General features: G+C 40.5%; 1 protein-coding gene across 4 annotated transcripts in view; it reads right to left on the minus strand.

The window, feature by feature from the left end:
- Positions 1 to 12246, minus strand: part of FYB1 (FYN binding protein 1) — a 179158-nt gene that overhangs the window by 27818 nt on the left and 139094 nt on the right. For all 4 annotated transcript variants that reach the window (XM_062211987.1, XM_062211986.1, XM_062211989.1 and 1 more), the window contains exons 5-10: positions 12039 to 12058; positions 11577 to 11611; positions 10531 to 10651; positions 6426 to 6585; positions 5493 to 5640; positions 996 to 1018 (exon numbers count right to left, since the gene is read on the minus strand). In XM_062211987.1, coding sequence (XP_062067971.1) covers positions 996 to 1018; positions 5493 to 5640; positions 6426 to 6585; positions 10531 to 10651; positions 11577 to 11611; positions 12039 to 12058 — 507 coding nt within the window. The remainder of the gene's footprint in view (positions 1 to 995; positions 1019 to 5492; positions 5641 to 6425; positions 6586 to 10530; positions 10652 to 11576; positions 11612 to 12038; positions 12059 to 12246) is intronic.

Below are 12246 nucleotides of genomic sequence, written 5' to 3' on the forward strand. Positions count from 1 at the left end.
GAAAAGCAAAATGGAATAGAAGGTGAAACATTGATAGTAATTGAAACAAAGAAAGAAACTGAAAGTCACATTTAAAAAAAATGTATTTTTTATTTGAAAGGCAGAGAGAGAGAGAGAGAGAGAGAGAGATCGATCTTCCTTACACTGGTTCAATCCAGAAATGATTGGCTGGACTAAGACCAAGTGGCTAAGACTGGACCAGACTGAAGCCATGAACGTGAAACTCCATCCGGGTCTCCCACATGGGTGGCAGGAGCCCAGGCACTTGAGGCATCTTCTGCTGCCTTCCTATGTGCATTAGCAGGGAGCTGGATCAGAACTGGAGCAGCCAGACTCCAACTGATACTCAAATAGGATGCCAGCATTGGAGGCGATGGCTTAACTCACTGTACCACAACACCAGATCCAAAAAGCAGACACTTTTACACATATTTTTAAATGTTAAATACTTTCTCATATCACTTGTTATGCTAATTCTTCAGGAAATTTGCTATTTAACAAATATTTAATTGGTACTTCTCTATGTAGAAATATACATAATGAAGAAATTTGAATGAGAACTTTGGCATTGCAAGGTAGTAGTTCACTTATTTGTTGCTGGGAAATCTACAGGTCTTTAAGTGTCATAGTCAAGGTGACTAAACAAGTATACTTATCCAGACAGGATAGATCTGAGAATGAAAGGGCTGCTGCCATTAGGTACGCTCAGAAAACTGGCAAGCACCAAGGCTGCCCCTGGGAAATTTTCAAAGTGGGGTCTCCTTGCGATCCCTAACAAGCTAGTCAAGAACAAGTAAATGGCTCAGAGTCGGTTGGTGGCCAGGACTTAAATCTAGATAATTGGTTCCCAGGCTGGTGTTCTTTCCAACACATTAAGATCCCCTTTGTTATTAGGAAAATATTTTGCCTTTAATATAATTAATATAATCTCAACATCATATAATATAAATGCTGAAGACATGTGGAGAAACTCTTTAGAAAAGTATGTAGCTTACCTCCACTTCCACTCTGACTGTGGCTAGGAAAAAACCCAGAAACATTCAATTAATACATGAATTATTTAGCTATCAGGAACACATATTGACTAGTTTTATAAAATATAAGTAACATTCCAGCTAAAAGTTATCAGGTAGTTAGACGTGAAGAGGCAGAAAAATGCCCCTTAGAATAGATGAGTAATAACAATGAAACAAACAGAAAACAGGAATCAAGTAAGTTACTACATATTGTATTCAAAAACAATGATACTCTTTGCTTTTAACATTTTTCCATGAGACATTTTTCAGATAATACATTATTTTATCAATCAACAGATGGACTGTTAGAAAAACCCAATGTCATTATTGTAGGAGTCAAACAGAGCAATTGCATTGTACTAAATTCAGTTATCTTTCACGATCTTATTACTGTGTCATTTTTCTCTTAATCCAATAGTATTAAAAATTTTTTTAAAGGGAGAACTTTTTTTTTTTTATTTGACAGGTAGAGTTATAGACAGTGAGAGAGAAAGAGACAGAGAGAAAGGTCTTCCTTCTGTTGGTTCACTCCACAAATGGCCGCTATGGCCGGCGCTGTGCTGATCTGAGGCCAGGAGCCAGATGCTTCTTCCTGGTCTCCCTTGTGGGTGCAGGCGCCCAAGCACTTGGGCCATCCTCCACTGCCCTTCCGGGTCACGCAGAGAGCTGGACTGGAAGAGGAGCAACTGGGACTAGAACCCGGCGCCCATATGGGATGCTGGCACCGCAGGCGGAGGATTAACCAAGTGAGCCATAGTGTGGGCCCTAAAGGGAGAACTTTTTAAAAACTGAATTCTTATTCACAGGACTTTTATATGGTATGGCCCCATGCTGTCTAAATCCTGATAGCCTGTGTTTCTTCCTCACTTCCATAACATTCTATATTTTCCCTGCTTCAGCATTCATATGATGGCTCTCTCTTTTTCTTGCCCGTGTCTCCCACTAAAACATGAGTTCTGTAGGAGGGAAGGAAATGTAGACTCTGAGAACTGGAGAAACCCAGAAGTTATCAATTCTCTCATTTTGTAGAAATTAATGGAGGCTCTGAAAAATAACTTTAACAAACCCAACTCTACACTTAGCTTGGTACTGCTGATCCTCACTTTTGCCCCTTGGTTATCTGCAAGTAAAGAGATCAGTCTGATGTTGCAACCTTTCAGGACAATTACATACTCTGAGCTGATGTAACTCTCCCAATCTTTTCTTTTAAAGATTTATTTATTTGAAGGGGAGAGTGAGTGAGTGAGTGAGTGAGTGAGAATATCTTCCATCCACTGATTTACTCCCTAAAAGGCTTCAATGGCCAGGACTGGCCCAGGCCAGTGTCAGGAGCCTGGAGCTCCATCTGGGTCTCCCACATGGGTGGCAGTGGTCCAGGTATTTGGGCTATCTTTCATTGCCTTCCCAGGCACACTAGCAGGAAGCTGGATCAGATATTTTATCTGCTGCTTCACTCCCCAACTGGCCTCAACAGGCGGAGCTGTGCTAGTCCAAAGCCAGGAGCCAGGAGCTTCTTCTAGGTCTCCCATGAGGGTGCAGGGGCCCAAGCACTTGGGCCATCCTCCACTGCTTTCCCAGGCCATAGCAGAGAGCTGGATCAGAAGTGGAGCAGCTGGGACTCAAACTGGAACCCATATAGGATGCAGGCACTGCAGGCAGCAGCCACAGCGCCACAGCTTGGTTTCTTCTTACAAAAGCCAATTTGGGACCTGCAAACTCCAGTGCATGGTTTTCATGTTTTATTACAGTGCACAATTTATGGTTGTAACCTGGTATGAAGGTAGAGCACGTTGTAATTCATTTTAGAAACACAGCAGCTGCCTGAAAGCAACTAAGTTTAGTTGATGACATGAGGTCAAAGATCAGAGCAAAAAATTTAATTCTTCATCTGCTTCACAAGGATATTCCTAATATAGTAGTTTACATTTTTAAAAAGGTTGGTAATTTAAAATCTTATCGTTTAAGTTTCACTTACGAAGCATATAGACAACAGTGTACCTGGGTAAAGCCCTGGTAGAGATTACAGTTTGGGGCTGTCAATCGAGATTTTCCATTGTCTCAGGTGGATACAGAAAACTGAGAACCACTAACTAGACTGGAGATTCCTCCCCTCTTTTTCCCTCAACTTGAGGGAATGGTGGCTGTCACAGGAAAGACAGGTATGGTTAGAGAGGAGGGATGGAAGAAGCAGAATGTGAAGGAGCAAAAAAGAAAGACAAAGGAAGATGAGTGGTCGGACAGAGACCAAAGGGAAGGGCTGGCGAAAGGAAGCTGCAGACAGAGGAAGGAAAGAAGGCAGAGTCGATAACTGGGAGGAGACAGCCAGTCTCCCCTCTGTCCCCCTCCAGCAGGGGTGCCTTGCTGTTCCCTTCTCTCTCAGAAACGTGTTCCCTTCATTCTTGGAGGGAAGGTCATCTTAATCTAGTGGAGTTAAGGGCCCTGGAAGGTTGGACCCTTGATACTCAGATTATAGGGAGTTAAAAATTTATTGATTTATTTGAAAGTAAGAGTTGCAGAGAAGAAGAGACAGAGAGAAAGAGGTCTTCCATCTGCTGGGTCACTCCCCAGGTGGCTGTAACAGCCAGCCCTGAGCCAGGTGAAGCCAAGAGCTTTATCTGGGTCTCCCACATGGGTGGCTGAAGTCCAAGTACTTGGACCAGATTCCACAGCTTTTCCCAGGCCACTAGCAGGGAGCTGACACCAGAAGTGGAACAGCCAGGATAAGAACAGGTGCCCACACTGGACACCAGCATCGTGGGCAGAGGCTCTACTGTCTAAGCTACAACACTAACCCCATGCAGGGAATTTTTACTTCAAAAAAGTCAACTGGAGAAGTAGTATAATTTATTCTTTTTTTTCTGTTATATTTTCTTTTTTCTTCTTCTTCTTTTTTTTTTTTTTTGACAGGCAGAGTGGACAGTGAGAGAGAGATAGAGAGAAAGGTCTTCCTTTTTACTGTTGGTTCACCCTCCAATGGCCGCTGCAGTAGGCACACTGTGGCCAGCGCACCGCGCTGATCCGATGGCAGGAGCCAGGTGCTTCTCCTGGTCTCCCATGGGGTGCAGGGCCCAAGCACTTGGGCCATCCTCCACTGCACTCCCTGGCCACAGCAGAGAGCTGGCCTGGAAGAGGGGCAACCGGGACAGGATCGGTGCCCCGACCGGGACTAGAACCCAGTGTGCCGGCGCCGCAAGGCAGAGGATTAGCCTATTGAGCTGCGGCGCCGGCCAATTTTTCTGTTATATTTTCAAAAATATTTAGACTCAGATATTTCAGAGCAAAAGAGACCAATTTTATAGTTTGTTTCATGTCTACTTAAGGTATATCCCTAAGATCCAATCATGATGAATAGTTTATATAAAACAGTGTTTTGAAATAACAACACTTTTGACAAGATCTGGCAAATAGTCTACTACATTTTAAGTAGCAGTTGACACATACAATGGAACTTTGTGAAAAGTTTGTGGGCAATAGAATTAAAAGACAAGTTCATCTTGGTGTAAAAATTTTAAAATCCATGCATGAGGCATCCTCAAAAAGCTTATGGAAATATATATTGTTGAGAAAGTATGCATAGATTTCAAATTTTTTCTACCAAAACAAGTTTATCTTCTAAAATTATTTACTTACTTTCATTTATTTAGAAGAGAAACAGAGAGATAAAGATCTTCCACCTACTGGTTCATTTCCCAAATGCCTGCAAGAGCTGGGGCTGGGACAGAATGAAGCCAAGATCCCAGAACCCAATTTAGGTCTCTCACATGGATGGCAGGGTCCCCACTACTTGGGCCATCACCTACAGCTTCCCAGGGTATGCATTAGTAGAAAGCTGCAATCGGAAATAGAGCCTGGATCATAACCCAGGCACTGCAATACCGGATGTGAGCCTCCAAAAAGCAGCACCAAGACCACTGTGCCAAATGAATCTTTTAATTCCACTCTTCCGTGAACTTTTTGAGGTACCTTCATATAATCAATCAGTAAATTAGAAAAAACAAACTATTGACTTTCAAATGACCTTTCTCCCATACTGGGGTTATTCCAAGTGGTAAATCAGTTCAGTGATAGAAAGCCCTAGGAGATATGGGAAGAAAAATTCTAGGATCTTACAATATAAAATCTGTGACAAGGAGATGGTGCTGTTTTATAATATGTATTTGCAGGGCAGGTATCTAGCCTAGTGGTTGAAATGCTGGTGTTCCACATTGGGGTACCTGGGTTAGAGCCTCAGGTCTGACTCCTGACTCCAGTTTTCTGCTAATGCAGACCCTGAGAGGCAGTGATGGTAACTCAAGAAACTGGGTTCTTGTCATCCACATTGGAGACCTGGATTGTGTTCCTGCCTCCTGACTTTGGCCTTGCCCCACTTGGGATCTGTATGGACATTTGGGGAGTGAAACAGGGAATGAGAGCTCTCTCTTGGCCTATCTATTTTTCTGCTTCTCAAACAACAAAAATGGAAGTATTTGCACACACCTGCTAACGTCATCTTGCTCTGCAACATCGTCATATACTTCTTGGTCCTCTTCAATAGGTCTTGATGAAAGAGCAGCACCAAGAGAGGACTTTTTGCGTTTCAAAGAATCGTAGTCAATCTCTACAGCGGTTGTTTTAATATAGCCATCTACCGAAAAGGGGAAGACTTAGCTTCAGTTAATTGTAGCTTAAATATTTTTCAAGTTGTGAACAAAATATCATTTGCACATTTGCTCTTGAAAATTTTTTTTTCTTTATTCCCTTGCAATTCTGACTTAAAGATCTTCCTATTATAAATATTATAAATATTTCTTTATTTCTTTTTTTTTTTTTTGGACAGGCAGAGTGGATAGTGAGAGAGAGAGAGACAGAGAGAAAGGTCTTCCTTTTTGCCGTTGGTTCACCCTCCAATGGCCACCGCGGCCAGCGCACCACGGCCAGCACACCGCGCTGATCCGAAGCCAGGAGCCAGGTGCTTCTCCTGGTCTCCCATGCGGGTGCAGGGCCCAAGCACTTGGGCCATCCTCCACTGCACTCCCGGGCCATAGCAGAGAGCTGGCCTGGAAGAGGGGCAACCGGGATAGAATCTGGCGCCCCAACCGGGACTAGAACCTGGTATGCCGGCACCGCAAGGCGGAGGATTAGCCTGTTGAGCCACGGTGCCGGCCAAATATTTCAAAGTGATTAACAGGAAGCCTTGTTGTTTTCTGACATCACTGAAGAACCTAATGCCCTTTGTTCCTTTCTGAAATAATCTAAAAGTTTACATTGTTCCTCACTAAGAACATAGCACAGATGAGATGGACTTGTATCTGCCATTTGAAGTTTTCCCATCTTAAATCTATTTGATCACATACTCCTAACTTGATGCTTCTAGGTCTGGAAGAATTTGCATTTTGGCTCAAAAAGAAAGTCATAGGAAACTGAACTCACACGAGCCCTTGGAGGTTCTGCCCAACCATTTTCCTTCAGGGTTGTCGGTGAGGCGGATGATTTCAATTTGCTCCCCTTGCTTGCAGCTCAGTTCATTCTTCCCTCCTCTGACATCACAGCAGGCCTTTGCCTGGTGGATGACTTGAATAGGGCCTGTCAGCTACAGAGAGGGAAAAAACACCACGATCAGTTTCCGCGCTATTCAGAAAATCCTTAGGGAACATAGTTGTGAAATATGTCCACAACCAGCTAACCTGCCTGCATCCAACTTACACGTTTGAAATAGAACTTAAGGGTGACTGCCATTCCCGGTAAATGTTCTTTTTGTAGGTGGGTGTGGGGAGGCTTCATGTGCTGGGGGTCCTGGAGAGGGTCGCTGGGATCTGTTGGCTTAGGAACTCTGCAAGAGGCCCGGGAAGGAGGCGCCTAACTGGACACCACCTAGGTACAACAGTGCATCCTGAGTGTGTGTGTGATTATTCTGGTGCTTTTCTGCAGCTCTCAAACAGCAAGGAGAAGGGAGCAGGCAGGGGAAGGTAACAGTGTGGGAAAAGCATTTGCGGGCGCCAGCCACTCTTGAGCCCTGCCGGACTCCGTGGCTTCCTTGGGCTTGCGTGGCTCTGTCCCTTCGTGGGCTGCCGCGGGGCTTACCAGGAAGAAAGAGGAGTCCCGGTCACCTGTAGGGACCTGAAAGTAGGGTTTTGGCTTAGGTAGTGGTGCCGAGATGTGGTTCGAGATTTTGCCTGGAGTCGCCATTATGGCCGTGTGTTTGAGTATCCCCGGAGTGGCCACCGCATACATGAACAAGTTCACTAATGGGCGCAAGGTAAAAAGGATTGCTCATTTTCATTATCAGTGGAGTTTGATGCAAAGAGATAAGCGCATCTCTGGAGTTAATCGTCACTATGTGACTAAGGGTTTGGAGAACATAGATTAAAGAAGCATTTTCCTGATTGATGAAAAATAACTCATTTATGGTCATCTACCCCTGTTAGAAGGTTGTGTAATGCATTATGAAAAAGAAAAAAAAAAAAAAGAAAAGCATTTGCTTTCCTCCTTTTAATCTTATCATTGTCTATAAGCTGGGAGTAGACATCACCTGCTATAAATACCATTTCAGAGATATCTTTGTAAATAAAAATCAGCAGACGAACGTTGTATAATGTTGTAAAGTTAATAACTTGAGCTGTATGGAGTTTTTTCGACAGCAGGGCAATAACCTAGTTTAGCTCCTGAATCCTACAGCTCTCATTTCCTCACCCTAAATTAGTGTCTTCAACAGAACTTCTTGAGTCTTTTGATATGCAAATATGCATTGTCACTCTTGAAGCTCTACTTTATGTTATTGAATCAATGAAGCCATGACTTGTAACATATAGTGTGAATTATTTACTAGTAAGAAGGAATGAAAATAGTTTAAGTTAAATGTTAATGGGCTTAGTCCTTATGTTTATTTAATTTTTTACCTAATATCTATTGACACCTTACGGAAGTGAAGTCCTAGTTTTAGCAAACTTTCGAGTTCATGTTTAGCGGTATGAGTTTCATATTCTATCTTTCTTACTAAAATATATTATTTGAATGAATGAGTAAACAATGTAAAACTGATTTCTCTTAAAAGAATCAGAGAAGTTTAAGTTTAAAACTATAAATATTATTTTAATGAAAAGTATATGTAGATTTTTAGTAAGGAAAATTATTCACTTAGAAATTTATTAAGAAATTATTCATTAGGAAAATATAAACATTGATAGCCATGCATTCTGTGTGAATAAAACATTTTAATATTTATACTGTAATCATAATTTTACTTATGTATAGTGAGCCTTTTCAAAATGTAATGAGAAATTGTGATAAATACAATGGCTTTTGTGCATAATTTAATTTACTTCCATAATAAACTTTCCAAAGATATATAATTTATTCTTCCTTTGAAGAAAAGAGTAAGACTCCAAGGCTCAGAGAAGTAGAAAGCCTAGGATCATATAACTCATACGTACACTGGAATTCAAATCCCCATCTGTCCAATTGACTGTAAACTGTTTCCCCTGCAGCATAACACTGAACCTTTGCTTTAATACAGTAAATGTGCTGGGAAGCTACAAATAAATCAGATTTATTAGAGGAATAAACATTTAAAGGAATCACACTGTCGATCCTTTTCAAAGTGAAGAATAGTTTTATAATTCACATAATCCCCCTGGATGTATCTGATTCCAGACCCATACCAGAGGGACTGTGTCATCAAAGATGGTGTAGCTGAGACAGTGAGAGAGAGGTAGGGAGGAGGGAGACAGGGAGAGAAGGAGAGAATAGCTTGTGAGTGTCATGGTTAATGGTGGTGGGAGAAGTCATGCAATCACCAGAGCTCAGAGAAGACAAATATGAGAAATCTGGGTAGACAGAGGGATGAGGAATATCATGTATTAGAAGTCAACATAAACACAGGCTCAAAATAAGGGCAAAAATGTAAGTTGGGTCTAGATACCAGCAATTAGAGTAGTTCATGGGAATCTCATTCTTTTTTTTTTTTTTTTTTTTTTTTTTTTTTTTTTTTTTTTTAATTTGACAGATAGAGTTATCAGTGAGAGAGAGAGACAGAGAGAAAGGTCTTCCTACAGCCGGAGCTACACTGATCTCGAAGCCAGGAGCCAGGTGCTTCTTCCTGGTCTCCCATGTTCTCCCAAGCACTTGGGCTATCCTCCACTGCCCTCCTGGGCCACAGCACAGAGCTGGACTGGAAGAGGAGCAACTGGGACTAGAACCCAGTGCCCATATGGAATGCTGGCGCCGCAGGCAGAGGATTAACCAAGTGAGCCATGGCGCCGGCCCCAGTAATCTCATTCAGAGATAGGTGTGGTTCACTTAGGAGACACGTGTGTGTCCCTTCCCCAGCTGTCATATAAGCCACTGGGATATCTGTGTGGTCCTAAGTTCTCCATCTAAGTAGACCAATGTGAAATAGGCAACAGGGGGAGCCAAGATGGATTTTAGTAATCCAGTATTCACTCACTCAATCAACATAAAATTTCCTGATTGCTCACTGGCTATAAACAAATCTATTTTATTTGGATTTTTATCATATTGCATTTTATTTACTGTAGAGATCTTAAGGGAGTGTATTAGGCAAGAAAATATAGTTGTAAAAATAGGTACTCTTTAAAAACAAAAATTAAGTTAAAGTGATCATATTAAGTGTTAAACTGAACATATAGATAGGATTAAGTGTTAAAGAGATCATATAAATAGCATCAAGTGTCTGGTAATAATAATAGAATTAAAAAGGAGGGAATGTCCATCATGGGAAGCAATCCACACAGCAGACTCATAGAAAGACAATCGCTTTAAGTAACACTCCAATCTCAGAATCAGCCCTTAAAGCAATCATATCTGGCTGAAAAGCTTATGAGAGCATTTCAGGCTTGGAAAGCCAAGACACCATGGCAAAAAAAATATCCTACATGAAGGATTTCTGTGAGTGAGATCCCAGCAGAAAGAAGGGACTATCAAAGAAGGAGGTGCCTTTCTCTGAAGGGAGGAGAGAACTCCCACTTTGCTTATGGCCCTGTCTAAATAATGACAGAATTTGTGGACTCAAAAGGCTTCCATAGCCTTGGCAGCTCATGGCAAGAGCCTTGGGTGATCGCTGATGTCATAAATAAGAATGTTGTTAAATTAACAACAGCAGTCACTGTGCACTTACTCCCCATGTAGGACCTCTGTCCTTAATGAGTACTATGAGAATTAACTGCAAAACTTGTTCTCAAACAGTACTTTATATGTTGTGTGTGTGGGGGGGTGCAAACTATTGACATCTTTACTTCATATAGAGTTGGTCCTCTGCATATAAATTTAATTAAAAGTGAATCTTAATAAAGAATGCGATGGGAGAGGGAGTAGGAGGTAGAGTGGGAGTCGGGGTAGGAGGGTGGGTATGGGGGAAAGAACCACTATATTCCTAAAGTTGTACCTATGAAATTTGCATTCATTACATAAAAGCTTTATAAAAATACAATTAAGTAATTCTCCAATGATGTAAGGTCTTCTTTCTGTGAAGGTTATAAAGAAAAGTTGCTCTTTTATTCATCAGCAAGCAAGCTCTTACTTTAAATTTCTTCTTTATCTCCTGTTCTTTCTTTTCTTTCTCTTTCTGCTCCTTTTTCTCCAGCTCTAGTCTCTTCTTTTCCTCCTTTTCCCTCTTCTTCTCTCGTTCCTTGGATGCTTCTCTGTGAACACAGATTGTTAGGTTGCTTCTATACCTGCAGAGAGCTGTCTACCTGCAACCACAGCTTGAAGGTGGTATCTGAAGTGTGGATGTTAAAATTGTGGAAGCGTGAGTCTGTTTTTAAAAGCAATGGGAGGCACATAGCTAAAGACATCTTCCCAAGGCTCTGCTTCACCTTACAACTTCTGCCAGCAAGTGCAAGACACTGTTTACCAAGGGTTCATTCTTGCTGCATGTCAGCATGAATAGAATGAATCTCTCTCTCATGCACATGCTAACGTTGGCTCAGAAACTGCAGTGCGAATTGGCTGCACAAAAACTTGGATAGAGAAAATTAAGATACCTGAGATTAACATGTGATAAGATGATAAGATAGCATATTCATGTCTACTTCCACCCACTTTCCAAGAAATGCCTTGGTTCTAGGCAATCTAGAAACTCATTTTGGAGGTTTTTTTTTTTTTTTTTTTTTTTTTTTTTTTTTTTTTTGTAACTTTCTATTTTACTAGTTTGAAACTTTGGGATCTGGGTGCCACGCTAAATTATTTCTCAAAACACCTGAATAGGTGAAGGTGTTGCAAGGAGGTGAAGAAGGTATAACACATAAAATAGCACAAAGTAATTCATTTGCCTAAAGACACACAGAGAGTATGATTTACACATTCCTGTCTCTGATTCCTTCCTGTAGTCTATCTAGTATTCTGTGGGTCTGTGGCCTCTTATAGTACAGCTTTTTAACAGAGACTCCTGTAAAGTCCTTGAAGAAGTAAGGAATTTCTACTCCTTTGTATTTCAGAAAAGATTACCTTGATAAGCCAAAATTTTGAACAAGTAACTTTTTTCCCTAGTGTTGATACCAACTTCCCATCATACAAAATATTATATTCATCTTAGAAGAAAAATTTGGTAAAAAGTATAATTCATACATGTCTTCATATGTTTCTCCTTCACTCTCTTGTTCCTGTCAAGAAAGCATTGATAAAGAATGACTTTGATTATTCAAAAAGGCAACATACACATACTACATTGATCATTTACTTTTCAAAACAATATTTGCAAGTTTATATCATTTAAGTGCATGCAAGATTGGAATACTTAAAATACTTTTTTAAGAGAGACTTAGAAAGCAAGCAGAAAAAGATTTTATTTTCTGTTTTGCCTTTTAATTCAGATGTGTATCCAGACCTAAGTTGATTCAGTATTATAGCATTACTACAAGTCAATGCAATGATTGGTATTTAATGTCTCAAGCATTTAGAAGGATTTAAATAGAAAAACATTATCATTGCTCATAAGAATTTTATTTGTTTGAAAGTGAATCACGATACAGTAATTGTTAAATACATTGTTACAGCCATATAACGAGAATAAAAGGAAACAAATCTAACCTCTTCTATGTTTCCAGGACCTAAAAGATTTAAAAAAGAATAAAATGTAATACACAATATTTAGAATCATTTTGGAATAATTGGATATAACATGATAATTTCAAAATAGTTTCTAATTTAACAAACTCATGCTTTATAAAAGATATGAAAGTACAGAATAAATTATATGCTTTAGATATTTACTATGGCTTTTTGAGACTTATAAATT

The sequence above is a fragment of the Lepus europaeus genome, chromosome 15 (assembly GCF_033115175.1).
Source record: "Lepus europaeus isolate LE1 chromosome 15, mLepTim1.pri, whole genome shotgun sequence".
Lineage (NCBI taxonomy): Eukaryota > Metazoa > Chordata > Mammalia > Lagomorpha > Leporidae > Lepus > Lepus europaeus.